Source organism: Ips typographus, linkage group LG16 (genome assembly GCF_016097725.1).
Source record: "Ips typographus isolate SLU linkage group LG16, UJ_Ityp_2.0, whole genome shotgun sequence".
Classification (NCBI taxonomy): Eukaryota; Metazoa; Arthropoda; class Insecta; order Coleoptera; family Curculionidae; genus Ips; species Ips typographus.
Genome location: NC_138437.1, coordinates 8,473,564 through 8,496,237, shown reverse-complemented (window position 1 = coordinate 8,496,237; position 22,674 = coordinate 8,473,564). Strand labels below are relative to the sequence as shown.

At 33.0% G+C, this 22,674-nt stretch overlaps 1 protein-coding gene across 5 annotated transcripts in view; it reads left to right on the top strand.

The window, feature by feature from the left end:
• The window catches only part of Ptp99A (Protein tyrosine phosphatase 99A), a 98,181-nt gene that overhangs the window by 16,377 nt on the left and 59,130 nt on the right, over positions 1 to 22,674 (top strand). For all 5 annotated transcript variants that reach the window (XR_014180831.1, XM_081993571.1, XM_081993570.1 and 2 more), the window contains one exon: positions 1,691 to 1,814. Coding sequence is in view for 4 of the 5 variants with exons in the window: in XM_081993571.1 (XP_081849697.1) it covers positions 1,691 to 1,814 (124 nt within the window). In the remaining variant the exon portion in view is untranslated. The remainder of the gene's footprint in view (positions 1 to 1,690; positions 1,815 to 22,674) is intronic.

Genomic DNA, 22,674 nt, shown 5'->3' with positions numbered 1-22,674 from the left:
AAGTTTCAGAGTTTCAGTATTAGTAAAGTATTACATAATCAAATGATTTATTGAAAATGGTATAACACCGGTTTTGAAAACATTCTGTATGTAAATCAATATAATATAATATAAAATAATTCTTCCAAAAATAGTTCTTTTGGTTTATTGTCTCAAATTGGACGAGAAAAATTGATATTTTTAGAACGGTTTAAATACCATATTTATGCAAAAAATAAGCGCTTAAAAGTTATTGATAGGTACTAATAATAGCAATGTATGTACCAAAGAAAGTAATTAATTTTAATTGACAAAAAAATTACAAAAATAAACTCTATATGCATAATTTCACAACCACTCGTACTAATAATTAAATTCTAACTGTTTTTCTCCTCACTCCCATTGAGTATTGATTTTTATTAATAAAAAATTGCTTCCTCTCCCATTTTTCAGGAAATTACGACGCTCACCTGCATTTACATCGTAATTTATTTCGGATTTCAATCTGCAGGTTAATTTTCGTCTAGATGCTACAGTTAATTATAGCAAATAACAGGAAAGGTAAAGCTAAATACCCTCTAGAGTTTTTAATAATGTATTTTATTTGAAGAGTAAAGTAAACCTGGCCCTTAATCCCTGTAATAATATTTCAAGGGTCTAATTCTTAAAAGATTAAACAAACAAGTTAAGGAAAAATTAATTGGGACGCCATTTACGTGGCGCAGAAAAAATATTTGTTGAGGGAAATTTAATTCGGGTGTGAATTTAAATCCGGTCTTCAGACATAGTTTAATTGAACAGCCGCAAGAAAAAGTTTCGGGATTTAGATTTGTTTAATTTGCTGTTTTGCTAGTTAGTTTAATTTTTGCTTGAAGCCGTCTTGAAAATTAAATTAAAGAAATTTAAGAAATCGTCAAAAAAGGAAAAAGTCCCAATCAATCTAAGTCCATTTCCGCATTTAACGCTTTTCTTATTACCATTTAGATTAAGTATATTTCCTTTTAAATATTTTCACCGAGGCCTTCATCATTATTCGGTGCCTCGACGTAAAAGGAATTCGTAATTAAAGGAAATGCCAGTCATGTTTAACTTACAAGGTAAATAAGACACCTCAATATCTGTGGACCAACGGTCTCAATCAAAAAAATATTTTTTTGTTATAAATCTTATCCTCTGCCCTGAAGTGTCCTTATATTCTTATACAACTTAATATTTGATCTTTCGGAAGCTGCTTTCGGTTATTTTATGTCGAGAAAGCTAGCACTTTCGTTCATTTTGAGTTATGGTAATTCTCGATCCGACCCCAAAACAATTCAATAATTCATTCAGTTCATAACCAAGTTTTTTTTTGGAAAGTCGGAAAGGAAATATGTCGATCGATCGTCCAATACTTCCGGCGGTCCTATTACCATTTAGATTACGTTTCCTAGTTAAAAATTTTAATTGGCTCTTTAATTATCTTGACTGAGAGTGTTCGAACTAGTTAAAAGAAGGTCTTCTTTCTTTTTAAATAAAAAACGGCCGTCATACACTTTTAAGTTATACTGGAGCTACACACTGTAACCTGTTGTTATTTGCAAATCTCGTGCGCATATATATTCTGATTTATAGGTATTTCACGTAGTCTGCAAGTGTTAAGATAATTAATCTACATCAAACTATGTCTTAGTAAATTCGTAGTGATTGAACTAATAATCTGTCTATATTACAGACGTTCCTGACCCACCTGGCCGTCCATTGATAACATTCTTCACATCCAGATCTGCAAACCTTTCTTGGGCGCATCCGAGAGGTACTAATCGTAGTACCATCACCCATTACACAGTCATAGTTCGGTAAGTGATTACCTATAATGTGAAGCGTTTTGGATTCAAATATTTATATGTCAAAATCAATAGCCAATTTATCTGGAAAATAATTCCCAATGTTAATGCTATTCATGATTTATAGCCTACTTGTTCACGCAAAAACCTGATAAAGGATTTATTAAACCAGTTTAGTGCTTCTTTGCTGAATTCCATTCGACGCAGTGAAAAACTTTTAGTCTTGAATTAACACACTACATTAACACGTTTTGCATTTAGATAAGGAGAGCGCATTGCGTGATGCGTGATATAATTATCGACCTTCGATAGCGCAGAAAAAGTTCAGAATTTCGCAATCCTGCAAATATTATCACAAAGTAATATTTATTTAACCTCCCATATTTTTTTTCACCAAGTAACACTGTTAGAAAGCAATTTTGAAAATAACATTTTATTAACATAATTTATAATGTTGAGTTTATGAAAATACCCTCGTATATCAGAAGGGACTATAGAACTAAAAGGGTAACTAAACAAGTAGAGAAGCAAGGCGGCCTAATATTGCAAAGGGATGTTTATCTATGGATAAATGTTCTAGATAAGCGTGTATGTGTTTAAGGGCTGATTAGGGTGACTAAAGCAAATGTGAAAGTCCCTTGCATACATATGATGCCCCAAAATAATTGGTCATCAGTGTGGAAGGGTGCACATTTGGCTCTTAGAATTGAAAGTTTTGCTAAATAAATTTTTCCGCTTCGTCGCAAATTTAAATCGCAATCAATTCACCAGACTTAATTATTTTATGAAACTTGATACTAGGGGATCTTTAAAAATTAACATACAACTATATCCATTTTCTTCCTTGTTTAGGATAGCGTTGCCGTCTGACTAAGGAAAAAGTTGTTATTATCCATTTGCTGGTCAAGGGAAAAATCCACAGGCCAGATGGCGCCATATCTATTTAAATATAAAGGGATATCTTTGCATTTGATGTTAGTAATATACAAGGCCCGCTTTGAGAGAGTATTTACATAATTGACTGTGTCGGTCGAAGTCTCTGTATAACAGCGATTACTATTAGCATTTAATTGAATACAAAAGGACCAACATGCAAATGCAGCCTCGTAAAACCAACTCCCCTCGACAAAATTGAAAAACCCGGATACACAAATGAGTTTAACTTATAAACCTAGAAAGTGCAGAAGATTGTTGATTTTTTCCGAGTATTTTAACCTTTACTAAAGATATCAACCCTTTTGGAATAAAGGAGTTTTGAGTGTAATAATTCAACTGTCCACACAAAAAATTCCTTCTCCTTTTCATATGTACTAAACATTTATCTCCAAACGTTCTTCCACGGATTATAAAGTTCCTGGCAACGTCAAAAGATTAGCTTTGTGGCATTTCTTTTTAAATGTCAGGCAACTTCAAATTGCTTTTATGTAAAATTTATGATGTCCCAAATCTGCTTATAATCCAGGGCCATGTTAAGGTTAATAGTACACTTCCACAAGGGTTGTCGACTATTTGCTTAATATTATTCCTTCACCCAAACGGATTTTTATTATACATCCAACTTTCTCGAAAAACCTGTCAATCTAAATTTAAAAGCAAACTGATAGAGTTTCTAACCTTAACGCATACACAAACCTTTACTCAAAACTTCTAGTGTAGTCCTATTGATTTATCTTCAACTCTCGGGAATCACTTACGTCTTTAACTTTCAAGATTCGAAAGTTACCTAAACGTTTCAGTTGCACGAAAAACCCATTCTCGTATAACTCTACAAAACCTTCAAATTTAGTTCAAACATCGAACTCTCTTGGATATTTCTAACCTGTTAAAATGTGTAATCTTTTACTTTTCGATATGGGAGAATCTCAAATTTCCGCGTTTGGCTATATTGTTGAAACCCTAAACCAATATGTGGTTCTGTGTAGGTCATTTTTTTTTATCTTAAAGTGATATTTAATCAAAAATTATTTTACAGCTAGCAGTTTGTTTAAATGCTTGTTAAATCAACAGAATACTGATAAAACTCAATTCTAAAGCCGGGTACTTTTTGGGGGAAATGACCATTTCAATACAGGAATTGGAATTTACTGAAAATAGCCTCGAGGCGAAATTAGATTTTTTTTCGATGTAGGGTTAAATATGTCCGAAATAAGTGACAATTGCAGTGTCCGGTTTGAATTCTGCATAAGAAGACAAAAACATGAAAAAGTAGTCTATTTGAATAAAAATGTATCAACCAATACAAAATTAATTGATATTTCCCAGTAAAACATTTTTCCAGACTTTAGCATTTTCGATTTTCCCATACGGTCGCTGATTCATACTTGTAAAACAAACGTAAAACTTTCATAACACTGTGGTTACACATCGAACAATGAAAACCGACAACTGAAGTTCTGAAGTTGAATATATAGACAAACCCTCAATCAAAAGTTTTAGCGCTTTATCAGTTTATTCCCGTGCTTGAACTGTGAGTAGTTCTTTCTTTAAACTGGTACAAATTTTGTGGCTCAATCTCACAAGCTTTGGTTTTAATATTATCATCCTTGTGACAGGTTACGATCGAAACAAGAGTTGGCAGGAAGAGCGCTTTCAGTTTTCCTTCATCGGGCAAATTAGATATACTTAGAGGGAGAATTGGGGGAAAATAAAAGTGGTTCATTGCGATAAGCTGACCAAAACGTATTTCCTTTATGCGAAATCAGCGAATTCGAGCAGTCGTTGGATTTGGCTCTAGTTTCAAAATCTACCCCCGATAAGATTGGTGTTGCATAAAAAGCAAATTACCAAAGGCTTAAGCGAAAGGAACATAAAATTTAGCTCGCTATTTTGTTTTCACTACATTTTAAAACTCCGCTTTGATACAAGATCGGCCCCCGGAAAATTGCTTTTAATCCGGAAAGAGTTCTTTTAATTATCATCGCTTAAAATTGAGCAAAATCATTTTAAAATGTTACCACGCTAAATCTCAGCGCTTAACTAAGAATAAACAGGGTGGCCTCTTTCGTGAAAACGCGATTAAAAATTAAAATGATGTTACCAAATATTTATACCATTAATTACTGTATCATTTTCAAATGGAAAACATAATCTTCGTTAAGTAAAATTTTCAATATTAGGCAACATAGAAATAACAATGAGTATACCAAAATAACTTATTTTTGCTATACGGTTATGGTGAACTGGAGATTGTTAATGTACACTAAATGAACTAAACTGAAGTTGAGATCAGAAGATTTATCACCCCTGTATGACAAATACTGATACACCATAGTATAAATAATAACTCCCCAAATTGATTGATTACCTGAACGCGTTACATTTCCATACAGCATTTGCTCATATAAAAATGATCCATATTAATTTTGCATTCGTTGTACTAGAATAGATACAGTTAATAGGTAAAGAAGGGGAGACACGTAACGATGTTCGATTTATCCTGTAGGCCATCAGTCATTTTAAAAATCTATTACAAACCACACTTTTATGAAAGTTAGACCATGCGAGACGGCAATTCTTGCGAGAGTGCGAACCCTAAGGGAACACAATGTAAAAACGGATAGCGAAACGAAATTTGATAGATAACTTCACCCTCTATCCCATTTTGCTTTATAACTTAAGCCGATATTGGCGCTTTTTTTGAAGAAGCTTTAAATTTTTAACACCCTCAACCCTACAATTTTTTCCAATGTCCCTATTTACATTTTGGCATGAATATTTCATGCCTTAATAAAGTTCTTTTCTAGAACGCTGGTATAATACTACACTTAGCAGTTTAATTCACCATAAGCTACCTAATCAATAAAAACAATTACCAACGTTCAAAAGAAACTCGAACGTACGTCTATTACATTACTGAGGCTCTTTTGAATGGTCTAATATGCTTTTCATCAAAAGAAAGGTTCGTATTCATTATCAAACGATACTTTTTGATTGTGTAAACTTTCGATGCAATAAACGGATAAAAGGTTTTTGCCAGCGAGCTAAATGCAAAATGATAGTCTGCTGTACAGGGATCATTCCTGACAGAAATTTTATTAAGTTGTCAATCATCTAGGTAAAGTAAAAAATTACATTTTCTATTGCACTGAGCTTTAATTTACCTCTGTGATCCCCCTCAAAGAATACTAGGTATTAATTATGAAAGTTCAGCAAAATTCAACGTTAATGACAATGACATGACAGTTAATTATTATTTTACGCTGTTCAAGTTTGAAAATACCATCATATGATAGATCTAAAAAAAGTAAGATACGAACATGTAAACCGTTTTGCTCTATCTCCAACTGTTCACCTGTTGTGTGTCAATATATCAAAAACGACAACATCTAGAGAAATACTGAATAAAACCAAAACTTACTAAAACAGGCAACAAAATCAAGAAATAATACATTTTTGGTTTCCTAGATACACTACTTCGCATTCTTAGTTGGCCACCCTGTACACATAATCATACGTACATCATAATAGAACGGTCATAATTTTTACACTACAAAAATTGATATACTTTAGTAACAGCAATTTTGAAAGTGCAAATCTAGAATTACGACTTTCAAACCCTTAAAACAGAGTACAAGAAAATAGAAAGCTTAAAGCTGGCAATATTAGCTATAGTATACAACGTTCCAATGGCAGACCTGGGTTTCCGCACCGTTAGAAAAACTTCCTGTATTGAATCGGGAACAATATTAATTGCTCTTTTATGGAGTTCGATTGTTTCCCGTTTCAATTCCCTGGATTGCATCTCGAATTAAATTCTTTCCGATGGTACACTTGGATTATGTGCATATATTACTTTTGAAATTGCACGTTGGAAACGAACAATTTCAATTTAAATCTCTTTGTTTGATTACTAACTGTTTTCAAAATTTTGTTAGTCTGGCACGAGAATCACAGATAATGCGGACATCTGAGTGAGAGGTAATCTGGAAGCACAATTTCTGCCCCCAATAAAGGAAACTTGCCTAGTTAAACTATACAGTTGTGTTAAGGGAGAATTAAAAGTGCCCTAGAATAACTGTTTGAGAGTTTGCCAGCTCTAAATAGCGGCTTTGCTCTGCACGTGAAATTCCACATTGGTTCCGAATGCCTCAATTTAAATAAACAAGACTTCCCGAAATTGGTCTTAACGTAACGGGGATTTCTCGGAAGAATGCTGTTTCTGCAAATTTTAAGCACAATTAAAAGGTACATTTTGAATCCTTTTTTAGGTACTACGTGTAAGGGAGCTCTTAATAATAGTTTGCTGGTCATGCATTTAGACGGAATCCAAAGAGATTGCATTTCAGTAGAAAAAGGGTAAACTAATCGACGAAGCTGTTACTTGGAAAACTAACTTTTAATACTTAAGTCTTTAAGTCTACAAATATTTTAAGTTGAAAAGTTTTATTAAGAGGCAAGATGCTAAGCGAGGGCATAATTATCGTTTAAGTTGTGGAAAAGTTGTTTCAAAATTATACATTTCGGCATTAATTCAGGGCACTTTAGCTCATCTCACCGTGTTCAAATAAAATTCCTACTATAAATTCTCGAAAAATAAACCCAAGCAACTAGAAACAGTCTTGAAAATGCAAGCGCAATATAGCTTTCCGTCGTATTTGCCTAAAATAAAATTTGTCTATTTTTGCTACTAGGTATACCAGGAAGCACAGGATTCGAACCAACAATAGTTTTTATCGGAAAATGCTTTCTAAGCAAGATAGATACTTTTCTGGAAGAAAATATGTTGGAGCTCTGTGAAATATATACGAACGTATTACATACGGTTCAGTTTATATCGCATGACGTAACTGGTCAACGTAAAAAGTAAAAAGTTTTTGCTAAACAGCAAACATGTTTCTGAAAGCAAAAGAAAACAACGAAGCCAGAAACTTGTTAGAATGAAGGTCAAGTAAATGCTCGCTCACTTTGCAAACTTGATATTAAAAATCTTAATATGAAATTGGAAACTTTAAGGAGTCAATTAAGAACTAGACAGTTTCATTGAAGTATCTTTTAACGTCTGCTATAGTTTCGAAAATATACACTCTTTGAAAAAAAAATCCATTAGTTAGTCGTTTAATTCCTTAACGGCACAACGAAACTGAAATACCTCGCACACATTATTTGGAATTTTCGAGAAGTAAGCTCTAAAATCATTGCGGCAAATCGTATAAATTTATAAACCCTTTTGTTCACACTCAGGCGGGGTGTTCAAATTTATCGTTTTTTTCCAAGCCGAATACCCGGATTTTTCAGGATATACTGACCCTTCTATTGCGTATTTGGAGGCTACATTCGCAACTGAATGATTCGGGTTTTATCCTCTTATTTTCAAAATTGAATGTTTGCGATACCACTTTAAAATGACCATTTCACAAAAGAGAAAAAAATCAACGGCATTAAGCGTCGAAATTAACTGGAATGGTGCCTTTTATTTATACGAACACTACCGAAAAAGCGATGTACCTACTGAATGATGCGTTTTGTGTTTGTGTTGTGGCTATTTTTATATCTGAAGTGTCATTTGTCTTTAATGCTATCATTAGTTGAAAAGGTACTAGACATAAATCTAATGCGGTCATTTATTTAATTGCAGCACATAGGTTAATACTTTTATTTGATGTATTTTATTAAGTAATTTTATTTTGGTTAAAGTAGTAAATGTTCCAGTTTTTCCATGAAGTTGTACTATTGTTAAACTGATAATGACAATCAATAATGATTGTAACAGTGTTGTTCCTCTGCCAGAAATATTATTTGAAATGCTTCAATTTAAGATATAGAGTGAAGGTTTGGGCTAATAGCATTTCTTACGCTAGATCAACAAAATGGCAATATAATGTTCCCGCCTCTTGATTTTAAATAAATCTTTTTCGAACAAGAATGGAAACCAATAAATGAATAACGATTTCGCCATAAAAACACTTAACTTTGCTTTAAACACCCTGTAATTGTTTTAAAAGTTCGGCGCGCTCTCAGAGCAGGAAGCGAGTTCGAATTGAAACCAGTGAAAAATCGAGGGTAATATATTTAAATGGTTAGAAAGGCAAAGTGACTAAAAAGGAAGGAATTTACAATGGAACACACATTCAGTCAGCAAAATTAATTTCGGTCCTTAAAAATGAGTTCACCGTTCACTACTTTTGCCTTCATGAATTCAGACGTCTTTATTATGCATGCACTTTTTAATCAAACAAATATATGTGTGTATTTTAATAGTTTGCTTCCTCTCAGCTACGCCCCTGTAACGAGTTATTAATCATAAGTGACTAAGCAAATTTAACACGTACTCCAAACAATGCCAAAAAGACCCTTTAATGCCGGATTTTTTAATTATTATATGACACAAACGAAGTGTGGGTTCGCGGTGTTTTGGCAACACAATACGTGGGTTTGGGACGATCATTTTTAATTAAACGATAATGCTAAAACACTGAAGTGTTCAGCTTAACGCTAAATCGTTTTTGAAAGCTGTAAAACTGTTCAGGATTCGGACAGAATTTAGCTGAAAAAAAAAACATTTGAACCGCTAGGTCTCAACAAAAATACATTTTACATGGGATTTTGTGTGTTTTTTTTTTAATGAAGAGACATGCTTGCATCCCTTTGAATAACAATTTCAACTCTTTTCACATTTACGCTTTTTTAACAACATTTATTCACATAATAATGGATAACATTACAAGTGGGAAATAGTAGAATATCTTTTGTTTTACCTTTACAATATCATCAAGTTTTTAGAAAAAAGAATAACTAATACCTATATTATTGTACTAACTGTTTCAATTATAGGCTTGTTAAGTTTTTATCTACACTCTGTTCCAGTAATATAATAACTTATTAGACACTTGATTTGACAAAAGGGAATTCAATTTGGAATTATAGTGGCAAACAAATATTTGTTAAAATGTTATGATGGAAACATAATAACTCACTTATTGACAAAGAATCAATTTCTTGGAAGGCAAGTGAATAAAATCCATTACAATATGGTAGTGTAATGTTAGGGAAGTATTATTCAGTATTCTTGATATATTTCTTTAAAAATTACTACTTGATTGTTTAGCAACTAAACACGTGAGACAATTGTAACAAATAGTAAATTCAAACATCATACATTTTTCAATCAAGCTTATAAATGAATCTAAAAAAACGGCGCGAGTTTCCTAATCTAAAAGTTAAGCTCGGTTTTGAAATTAAAATTCCAAGAACCGCAGCTTTCTGGACGTGTATAAATCGGCCAATTTAGAAAATAAAAAATTAACAAAGACTGTGTAAAGGCAATTACGTTTATAAATGCGGGGGTATATTTCCTTGTAAGCCTCTCTAGCGAACTTTACAATATTAGCCGGATTTAAGGACCTCGTATAATCCTCCAATTATGGTTTTTGTGTTTGATGTATTATCTGTTAGTGTTTTCAAGTTAAGAGAATTAAATAATATTGAATCGGTTCCTATAAAACATTGCCAATGCTAAAATATTCTCTTGTAAGGTAGTGGAATAACAGGAATTTTTTGGTTGTACCTAATGTGGGTGAGCACAGATATATTAGCCGTTTGGAAAAGGGATATAGATACAAAGGGTGTAATGGAAAAGCAGTGTACCATTCCTTCGGGGCCAGTAGTAAAAAAGGATAAAAAGGTGGCGCTAATGTATATCCTTTATTTTGACAATTTACTTCCGCTGAAGGCCACCAGATGGATTTTGGATAAGGTCACTCCAAGGGTCGTTAAACACGATCGTGCACCATCTGCATATCTAGGGCCTTGTTTCCCTACGAAAATTGCCCTGTTTTCTTTAAACGTTCCAATATATCACCCATAAGCTTTAAGGCAACCTCCTTAGCATTTATAACGTTTAAAACTTTATGTTGCCTATTGTTTCCCCTTCCAGAGGCGGATCTGAAAGGCCCTTCTAATAATTTATTGAAAATAAGAGGTGCAGTTTAGGATCTCAAAAACTGCATCCCACAAAAGAGCATGTAATTTCTTGGGATTTGAATAGGGATAAGTTAGTGTTTTCGAAGATATAAATGGGGGTGAACATATTTTTCTAGGTGAGAATCTATCGAAGAGCAATAAATTGCTTTAACCATCTGAAGTAATCCAGCAAATAATAGATTTCTTTCGGTTTTCAGCTAACGATTTTCACCTTTTAACTTAAATTTCTCGTTTAGTGCCTGGAATATCCCTGGCCTGAGGTAGTGGCTAGAGGCACGTCAGACGTGGATAAGTGTTCTGGCACGTCTCCGTCTCATTAATTAGGTTATGTGACCGGGGTTATAAATTTCGTGTTGTGATTTCCTGCAATGGCAAACTGTTTCTCGCTATTTTGTCTTCCACCGCATTTATTAACAAGTAGAATTTCAATTTTGCCGCTGCTCCTATCTTTATGCGGGACGTTCATCTTTTTGACGTCGTCACGAACCCAGCAATCTTTAATTTAAAAGTCCTTTTTGGTTTTCAGCTCTACAGACTTAATTCGCTAGAGCAATTAAAAATCAATACTCTCCACTGACTGACAACATTTTTTCAACTTACTCTCGCATACTAATCTGGCATTTCCCGCTTTAGAACTCGAAAGGAAATAATTAAAAAGTTTAAAATTGGACCTTTTGTCGACGTACTATGGCTGCTAGAAGGCTTAATTTTTTATTAATTATTCTTTGGAATACTTTTGTTTGAAGTACCCGAATTGCACATCTTTTAAGAGTTTTAATTGTCTTTTCACCAGTGGCGTTTCCAAAATAACACACCACTCGCATAGGGCATTATTTAAAAACAAAGTGGATCTCTATTTGGCAACATCGTAAAGCTGGATCTTTAGGGCCATTCATCAGGTTAAGGTTGATGAGATTCTCGGCAGGTGTAAGGCGCCAACTTTTCCAACTTGGTCCTTGTTTTGGGTTACAGTTACCTTTGAGTAATGTCCTCATAATGTTTTGCTCTATATATTTTGTCGCTTTAATTAGCAGTTTTGTATTACTGGTAATAAAAACGCATTTGTTTCATATTCATTTAAGTTATGTCACCAGTTGGCTACCATTTCTTTTCAAATCAACACTTTGATTTTTCCGGATTTATAAGCACTTTACGGCTTTCTGTTGCGGATCTAGATCGAATTCTTTTCCAAGCAATAAGCGCCTCTATTTAATTCGAAGTGAATACTTCGTCTTTTTGTTCCTTTACGTGGCAAATAAATTGAAGCTAATTCCAATAACTGAAAACATTTTACTATTAGAGGTGGAAAAGGCGTTTGAACTCCCGTAAAGCAGAATGAGAGCTAAACGAAATAGAAGAGCTTTACTAAATTAATTTCCATTCTACTTTTGTACTCAGGTCTTTGCAACTTTCAAACCTTTGAAAAATATTTTCCTTACCAAACAAAATTGTTTTGTACACCATTAATATGGATTCATTTAAAAATGCATTTGTTGAAATGTTCAAATACTTCTTTATTCCCTCAAAACTCTAAAAAATAACATTTTATATGTCAGATCTTCATAAATTATATAGCTTGTATATGATGTGGCTCGCAAATAATAAATGTGCGCTCGAAAGCAACTTTTCAAAGGATACATGCAACTAAATAGTAAAAGAGTCGTTTTTAAAACACGTTTTAATATCAAAAGCATGTTATTCTTAACAGTGCAATTCACTAACGAATTCTTCTAAACAGCTCAGTTAACTGACAAGTGGAATTTTATCCAGCAAATGATTAAAATAGTAGCACTTTTTGTTACTTCGTGTAAGTGTGTCCAGTTGAGTTACAAGTCTAAGAGGTGTGGAAAAATATACAAATCTGAATGCCCTCACTCAGTTTGATTACCGAATTTTGCCAAAATGTTAGAGGTGAGACTTTTAATTTTTTAAAGTCGACTCGACAAACTGATTTCTCCACTAGACGTCCGTTAAATTGCCTTCTTTTGCCAAGATAAACTTCTCTATCTGTTTTAATTTCTTCAGCTAAATATGTTTAAGTAGAAAAGACTTTTAATGGATAAAAACAATTTAAAGTTCTCACAAAGTTGAGTGAACTTATTTGATTTCTAATGGATTGATCTTATTTGAACACCTTTTAGCATATTGGCACTATAGGAAAGGAGATGAAAGTTACTTTTATACGTCATCTATGTTATCGATATATTTTCATGGAGAACATCTATGAGGGGAAAAGCGGCCTTATAAATTCAATTTTGTCTCAGGAAAATGGGCAAAATCGAATTGATGCATTGCAGGCGGAAACTAAATCAAATTGTGCGAACCAGTGAAATATGAACTTGTTTGCATTTATATGGTACCAAATTTTTGTCACTTTTCCCTTTATAATACAGTTTGCTTTAACGTTAACGGATTAGAGAACATTGTGAATTTTGATGCTAAAAACAGACTTTTAAAGGATATCGTCGAACTTACTGCGGCCTATTATTGGCAGGGGTATTGTCGTTAGTTTGACGTGACAAGCTCAAACAATACGAGTGTTTATTTGGCCTTATTTTCACCTCTGACAATAGGCTTTCATTACCGCTTCCTTCAAAACAAACTTTGAAGACACTATTCCTGTTTTCTTAAACTTGCCTGACACTTTCCACAACTAAGAATCACATAGGCGTACTATAATGTTTAGAAATCTCGTTAGAAATCAATACAGCATTAACTAGCTAAAGGATTATATTGTATAAGCTACCTGTTCGTGCTCTATAAGCCTGAGCGATCATCAACGCGATTGGGATAATGCAATGCTTCGAAGATGTATTATCCCACCCTTCATATATTATGTCGAAACTGATCCGGGAGGATATTATGAGCTTGGGTATTATGCATCGCGTATTTTAGGGGACACTTATTTATGTGTGTTGGTAATTTCATCGATCAGAAAAGTGAGTATTGTTGCAAAATTCACAACTTACAATCCCCCAAAGTTGTGTGTATTAGAAAGTTGTTGCATGGAGCTGTCTAATATAAAATAGTGACATAGAGTTGTCAGTTATGTAGTATTTATGAACCGAATAACAAATTGAAAATACATACTGATATGGTTATTTTAAAATTATCAATAAAAGAGAAGAGAGAATTGAAAACTAATACTCACCACCAAGACCAAGATGATCATTCGCCAAGAAGTCATATGATCACTTCATCAGAAGGTATGTTGTGACCAAGTGACAAATTACGTCACAACCATTTTAGACAGCATCTTTGTCTGAAGTATTGCTTTGCAATGAATAATTTTGTACTTTCCATGCCTGTATATTATTTTAAAACTTCTTCAACCATTATTTCACCAAACATAAAAATCACAAAGCAAAGTTTGTACAAATAAAAGTCCGGACTTTGTAAAAAAACAACAGAAAGCCAATTTTTTTCTATTAAAGCCGGTCAAACAGCATGAAATTTAGAAAGTTTTGAATTTTATCATTAAATCGGTTGCGCCACTTCAGGGGAACTGAGTGTAGATAAAACGGTTTGTACTATATTTAACTTTTCATTGAAGTTCCTTGGTCCGGAAAATGAAAGCTATTGCTTTTGCTTTATGCCGGCCAATATTCAATTTTCATTGTTGAGTTTACAATAGGTATTAGCGCTGATTGATATATTGTTTTGAGTGACGCTAATTAAGTAAACAAGGTAGTTAATTTAAATTTAATCCGACTATATAACGTACATGCAGGTGGTTTTAGAGATAGTCCGGTCTTATAACTGTCAGTTTTATAGAGCCAAAGTGTAAAATATTGAATAGAATTTTTCAACAGGAAAATACTACATACAGGTGCTTTCAAAATTGATATTAAAGGTGTCCGGAAATACGTTTGCTGTCCGAGGAATGTATGTAGTGCGGATCAAGCGTTGGAATCAAATTTGTCTTTCTGGTCGGATTTCCGAGTAAATAGTTGGAATTTTGGTTAAAAATTCATTTAATAGCAGATGGTATGTAAATAGCCATAAAGCGAACAAAGGAAATGTTAAAACAGTGAGTATCGATTACAAATTTATGGGTGTGCGATTTAATATTTGGGCAATCACTAATTTACCTAGTCTGTTTAATCGTAGGTAGAGCGTTTCAATTAAGGTAAAATGAGTTTTGTGACCAGCCACAAATACATATTGGATCGTCCTTCGGCTTTTCGGTCAGTTAAACAATTTCTAGTCGATTTTAGGTTTGGAGGACTGATATTAGAATTTCCAATCACACCCCGAATTCGTTTCCGACCACCGAACATCCACGTACATTACTGAATTAGATACTTATTTATTAATATCTTTAATAATAGCTGATAACAGAAACAGACGGAAATTGATATTTGGCCGATTATGATACATTAAACGTTACACAGCTAGTAATGGTTTCCTTTTTTACAATTTATTTTAATAATATACCTTTGTCTTTGCATAGCCAATTTTCGACAAAGTTTGTGGATTAATTAAATTTACATTTTATCTAAGTTCCGGTTTTCATACGTTTCTTAATACTTTCTCTCGATTTCAGTCTAGGAGAGAAGAGGAACCTCGTTAAAATTCACAAAAGAACTTTGAAACCCTTTAAAGCACTTGCTTCGAATTAAACCTACTTTTATTTTTAAAACTCTAATCTATTGCGGCAGAGCCTTTTCTCTTTTAAGGATTTATAGAATATAAATTTGTTACTCTTAATTGATCTTCCGTTTCGTCTTCGGAATACTACTGAACTTCCCATTTCGTTTCAGTTTTAACTGCTTTGTGCGATACTAGGTAAAGTTAATAGAGGCAAAGCACACATTGCATTCGAAGTAGTTAGTTTGAGTTGTAGGGATTAACTCTCTAAAGCATCACGTTTTCGGAATTAGAACTGAATAGTGCCGTCACTCTTTAAGACATTCTCCTTATGTTACTCTATAACTAAAAATTATTCATAGTAAAGTTTTGACCCAACATTTATGTTGAGTTATGGTGTAAAATTATTAATTTCCCGGTATTAATTTATTGCCGTTATTACCGAAAGGACACGCCTAAAGTTAAACCAAAAAGGAAATAGTCTTCCTTTAAAGTCCACTTAGGAAATTAATTGGCAATATCTGAAATTCTATTTCTCCGTCACGTTTGGAAGTTTTATTTTCCAATGGATAATGGCATTCAAAGCACGAATGCCCGACATTTGTCTTGAACATGTCCGGTTACACAAATTTTCTTTTATTGGCACCGGCAGGATATTACCATTTTTCCTTGTTTGGGAAACATGATTCTCTTTTATTTCCTTCAGATTATCGAAGTTTTAACCTTTTACACTAAAAGTCCAAGTTCTGCTATCTGATTTTGACGGTCCATATTTCAATGTTACCGCTCTTTTAACAAAAGTTTTTGTCCCTGAATTTGAGAGTACATCCTTTCCGGGAGTTTCACTAGGAAACCTGGAAACGACGAGCTTTAAAATCAACTTTGCTTTCTCCACAAAGTTTGCTTATGACAAGCCCACAGTAGCAAGGTAACAGTGCCGCTCAAACCTGTTTTTACAAGTGTTGTAGAGAGTGTCACATATTATTGAAGCTCTAAACAATTCGAGTGTGCATACCATTTGCTGCAAATCGCTGTTTGAATTCGGATTTGTCGGTGCAGGTATTGTTCAAACGAAAAAAAAAACCCTTTCCGAAATTCCAATGGAACCTATTTATTATAGCCCGACAGTTTCGAAATAAAAAGCATTAAATGCAGATATCCGATGTGTTACAAAAAAAGCGACAAGCTTCACATGATTTAAAGCAAATCGAACGCATATAATTAACAATTTAGATCGATCTCAAATCAGAGCAGAAAAAAAGCTATTTTTGCGACCACAAATCCCATATAACTCTGCTTTAATTAAATTCAACCCTTTCTATGTTTAAACGGGATATGATCTGATGATATGTAAAGTAAAAAATATGTATGCACGAAATTCTCGCGATGTTTGGTTTACCTTATTAATTCTCATATTTGATAAATAAACAACACAAATTACAATTTTAATATATTATATAGAGATATTTTTTCCGAAATGCATCAGTTTTATTTCTAATAATAGTGATCGATACGCAAAAAGAACTAACAAGAACAGAAAATGTACAAGGAATGTTTCACAGAAGTGTGTTCTAATTGGAAACTGTATATGGAAAGGTAAAATACGTTCCTATTTACAGACACGCCTCTGAAAAACGGAAATTTCCAATGTAATGAAATAGTCGAGTGATCTTTTTTGAAAATGACTTTGATTATTGCCTGTCTCGCTTTATACATGGAATTTTTAAATTGAAAATTGAGAACCGCGTTCAGAGTTATATTTAAAAAGTATACATTTATCTGACCACTTTGAATTAAAAGAGGAGATTTGATTTTTTTTGCTGTTAGACAAAGTCAAGTAAAAATCTCTTCTAATATTTTACAGCTTTTGCCAGAAATAAGCCACTATTTAATTATAATGCAACGAGAACGATATTTGATAATTAAAGTAGTTAAAGTTAAAGTAGAACAATCAAAGAAATATTTAAATTGACAGTGTAATCAGTAGGGATATTCTATATTGCAATTTGTCACTGCTTGTTATAATTAAAGTGCGTTTCATTTACTTTCGATGCACGAGTATTATTTGAAAATTCAGAGGCAATTAGCTAAATTTAAACACTAAATTAGTGATGTTTTAATCATTGGTAGTTTAATTTTCAGCTTTTGACTAATAAATAAACTGCTTTTGGCGTTTAATGAATATTAGTGAAGGTTTGTTAAAATTTAGGAAAAATGTTGTTTCAAAACTCAAAGGAAACAGCTGAAATTCCTAACTGGAGTGTAAACTTTCTGTTTAGGGCCCTGGGCGCCCTTTCAACAAATTTCCGCTTAAATAATTATACGATTAAAACTTTCCCTCTTACCTATAAATCTACGTGTTTTGACCTAAAGTGTGATTTACCTCAAATAATTATCGTACTTTCAGTATATCACTTTGACGTTACTGAAACTTTGAATTTATTCGAATATTTTCTCTCGTTTTGGCTAGGTAGTTTCATTAATAAGCGTACATGTTGCTATTAACTTAAAGGACCTATTGAATGTATGCAACTCGTTGGATTAATTGAAGAGCCTATCTGGTACACATTTTGTCGACTAATATTCGTAAATGTAATGTTCGGGATATTTATCCGTTATTCGATGTTTTTACATTAGCCTAAATTATTTTAGTGGAATATTGACGCAGATAACATTTTAATTCGTTGAGTGAGTGCACTTTTACAAATTTGATTTCACTATATTTATCCGCTATGTTGACAATTACTCGGACTGAAATAATAATTGATAACAATTTTTTTTTTCGACGAGCTAATACAAAAGAAGAAATGTTTTTTTTGATGAAAAAATGGCAGTACTAAGATAATTTTTTTACAGAAATACATAATTGACCTGTGATCTCGTAAAAAAAATAAGAATTGCTATAAATATTTTTTCAGGAAAAACGAACTGCAAAAGAAGACTTTATTTTCTAATCACTAACGATATTTGAATTAAAGAAAAAAGGAATTTAATTACAATGCAGAGAGAGATTATATGATAATTATGATTGAACAATTATTGACTTTGAGCTAGCAAAAGTCTAACAGCGCAAAATGTGAATTCGGTAGTATTAGGCAAATATGAAATCAATTTAATCTAAATGGCTGGATTAACTTTAATCTTAATTGATTACGGTTGGGTTAACGTAAATACAACTCAATAGATCGTTGAAGAAACACTGTTTGCCAAGCTAATATTTGACTGAATATTGTTAATCCTAATAAGCGGCAAATTTACGACGATTTTGTAATTGCCTTTTTTGCAAGAGTTTTCAATAGAATACACCTTGGTAGGTTTTGGAGCTCAATTTCCTTTATGGCATTAAAATATCATTACCTTAGCGCCCCCTCAAAACCGCCAAGCTATAAAGTTACAACTTTTATATTCCCTTTAATGTATCTGTTCCTTTTTAGCTGACTCCTCGTTCTTTATGACCAAATCATTCCATTGTTCTGCCATGAAAATCATAACTAATAATGCATTATCCATGCCAAAGGAAATGTACCTATGGTATTCAGCGAACCGCATTGGACTCGGTATGTTCATCAATAACTGTCATTAAATCATTGTTTAGATTTCTCTGACTTTGAAAAATTACTTTGGTATTAGCAGGAGATAAATACTGATTTAGTAGCATATTTGCGTGTGGCAAAGTTTTGTATCTATTTTCGTTGGATTAGAGCTTCATCGCTCAATAAACCGTCAGACAAGAACTTCTAAGTTTTTGAAATAAGATATTAACAAACAATATATATCTGGAAAAACTCGACACTGGCGTATCGTTACTTTATTTACTGACACTAAGCGACAGCTGTCAAGAAGATTTATAACTCTATAGAAATACGATCTTAAGTGAACTGCAAGATAGGTCAATTAGGAGCGCCGTATAGTTTACTCTGAAAACTCTTTCTTTTTCCCATTTTTTTTAGACATGGTGGTAATTAATTTTACCCCATAACCAATTTTTAACGCTCTCAATTATCCCAGCTACAACAATCACCGACCCAATTTCATTTGGCTATGGTGTGCCGCTGTTGATATCCACGATTCCAACGCGATCAATCATAGTTAGACGTTTTCCTTTTGTACACATTATACCGAATACGATTGATAAATGCATTTAAAGCGTTACCTTCGAATTAATCTTAACTTATTTGGCTTGACACAGTTTCGACATTATTGCGTTTAATAATAAATCATTTGAACAGCTCGTTTTCTCCTGTATTCTGTTCGTCTTTTTGGGATGGCTTTCCAATTTTAAGGCAAGGGTTTGACTTCCGTGATTAATGTTACAGTCTAAAAATTACACTACTCACTCCTCGATTATAATATTATTTTCCCTGCCAGGGGAAGTGCATGAACCTCAGATAGAAAATGAAAAAAAAATGTTTGGAGGGATATTTAAAGAATTTAATTTCTTTTAAGACTTTAACTTGTATGTTCATAATACACATTTTCATTTTGCTGAGAATGTCATAAGACTTTCAACTTCAGTACACATTATCTATTGCCATGGATGATGCAATTGCGAAGCTCTAATACTAACGCAGAAAAGAATTTCCAGGTACAGATCAATTCACATTATAAGAATAGACTTTCAGGAATCTGAGTTTAATGCAGTGAAATGTACTGTTAAAACTTCTAAAAAGTTCACAAAGTACGTAAAAAACCTGAGGTACAATTGATTACATTTTTGCTTCCTTTTCTGCAGTATTTTTTATGACTAAATTTTTAAATATAATATAATCATTGAATCAATCTTTTTACGAGCAAAGTGATTGGTAGGTCATATATTGAACCCGCAGTAAAATAATTCATACGTTACAGGATTTCGTATTAAAATTATGGGATGACCTTTTGCCAGGGAGTGTATAAAATAAAATTGAATCATTCCTTTCATAAGTTCGTATAAATCCTTTTTCGCTAATAAATTGAATTGGATCGTAACTCATCGTTTTAGACGTTTCTATAATTTACCAAACATACGGCTAGCAACCTCAGCAATATTAATAACTAGAATTCTTTGATTTTTTTACCCGAAGTGGTTTATTGATATTGGATTTTCAATCTGAGACAAAACTTGGCAAAATTAGAAATATTTAACATTTAATCAATAGAAAGCTTGGTGTAAAAGGAGGAGACAAGGTAAGTATATTTGGTTTCTTTAATGACTGAATTTGAGGAGACTTTTATGGGGTTTCTAGCAATAAAAACTCCCGCTTGGGTAAATGTGGTCCTATTTCACTTAAATAATCTGTTTTTCACTAACCGGAGACAAATCAATTTATTTTCCTTTTTGATTGTGACTTTTCGCTTCATTCACTTTTATATTTTCTCGATAAACCCAATATTATTTTGTTTGTAAATATAGGGTTACAAGACGAAATGAAAAAATGACTGGATGGCCGCCCATTTCCTTTAATTTTATCTATATTCTATATGATGAATTAGAAATAATAAAGATTTTTTGCAGATACAGTATTTCACAATGTTAATGTTTGAAATTAATTTCTAGGGAGTGGTAACAATGAAATTTAAAAAAGGGGGCATGGGAAACGATTTATGTATCAAGGGTGGAAAATTTTTCAGAAATTCCAGGGATAGACTGTTATAAAATATTGAAGTGGACCGTGTAAAATAACGGAGAGAGCAGTTTGCGTTGGCACTGGGGAAAATAATTAAAAATTTTCTGTCTGCTCCGGAGAAAAAACATTTCAGCAATAACTCAAGAGTACGCCGTTTAATGAAAGTCTAATTTTTCCTATTCCAAAAGAAACTGCAATTATACTATAGACTTACCAGATAACAAGATTACAGCGTTTAACTTAAAGTACTGATTCGAGGATTGAAAACTTCAAAGCGACGTGGTTGTTGTCTTTCTTCACTATCCCAACTTTCTGAAAACGAAAACAAGCCTGATGCAGATTCGAGTAAAATTTATAAACTTGTAATTTATACGCAAAACATTCTAGCGCTCTAAAGGCTGAAATGTTCCGAAAGTGTTGCAGTGTTAGGGTGAGCTAACACGATTATACTTGTAAAGCATTTGCTTTATAGCCTGAGAAAACCTAAGGATCTCGCAGGCAGAGGGACTTGGTTTTCTATTTTAAATTTAAATTTGCGATCCTCTTTTCCTCGGAAAAAGCCTGGGGGTCACTAACGTCTTTGTACAATATGTGATCTTTAACAGTTTGAAATATCTTTATTTACAACAAACGGTTAGTGTAGCTGTTTAATTTAACTTAAATTTTGTATAGTATGGGACGTAAACTGTGTTTGGTAATTAAGTGTGTATTGTAATAAGTATTTGCAGGGTAAATGTTTGAATTTTGACCACCTTCTTAAATTCCTTATTTTTCATTTTCGGGAAAAATAGCAGAATACGAATCTTGTAGATATTTCTAGGTTTCTCTTATTCTTACATTATCCATTAGTACATAAGGTATGCCAAATTGATTAACAAACCAATTTTGTAATCTTTTTTAAATATGCAATGACAAATAACAAAATGTTTGGCCGCTAGAGAGCGTCAAAATTCTTTCACCATAAAATCACATATTTTGAGACACACCTTACTTTGACCCTAAATTACTCCCTTACTTGACAAGATACGTCAAAATGTCATAGAAAACAAAAGATAGAGCAGATTTCAAGCTTTCTAAAAATATCCCCACATCAGTTGATTGATAACACCGTTTGGCCGCTAGAGGGCGTCAAATGTCCTTTTCCATAATATCACATATTATATTGTAAATATTTTTTAGTCAAATTTTATGTATCTCTTAATCCGGCCGAGTTTCTGGCAAAGAAATGGTTAAAATGTTAAATTTTAGGTCTGTTAGTTTTTGAGATATCAAAAAACCGACTACACCAGCGCCTTTTCATGGAAATTCTAACATAAAATGACACCGAGTACGTCAACTGTAACTTGACAAATAAAAAAGTTGTATTTTTTGACGGTTCCAGGCAGCTATTTTTAATTTTCTGTCAAAATATTGACTTGCATCTCATTTTAAAGGAAATTTCACGTAGTTTCAAGAAATGACAGACAAAATGGCGTCCTATGCCGCCATTTTGAATTTTCTGTCAAAATATTGACTTGCACCTCATTTTAAAGGAAATTTAACGTAGTTTCAAGAAATGACAGACAAAATGGCTTTCCAGTCCGCCATTTTGAATTTTCTGCCAAAATGTTGACTTGCACCTCATTTTAAAGGAAATTTCACGTAGTTTCAAGAAATGACAGACAAAATGGTCAATGGGGGATGGTCAATGGAACAAGTCATTGTTCACTCTCACAAATCACTCACTCACTTAAATTACGGACCTTCGGTATATTAAT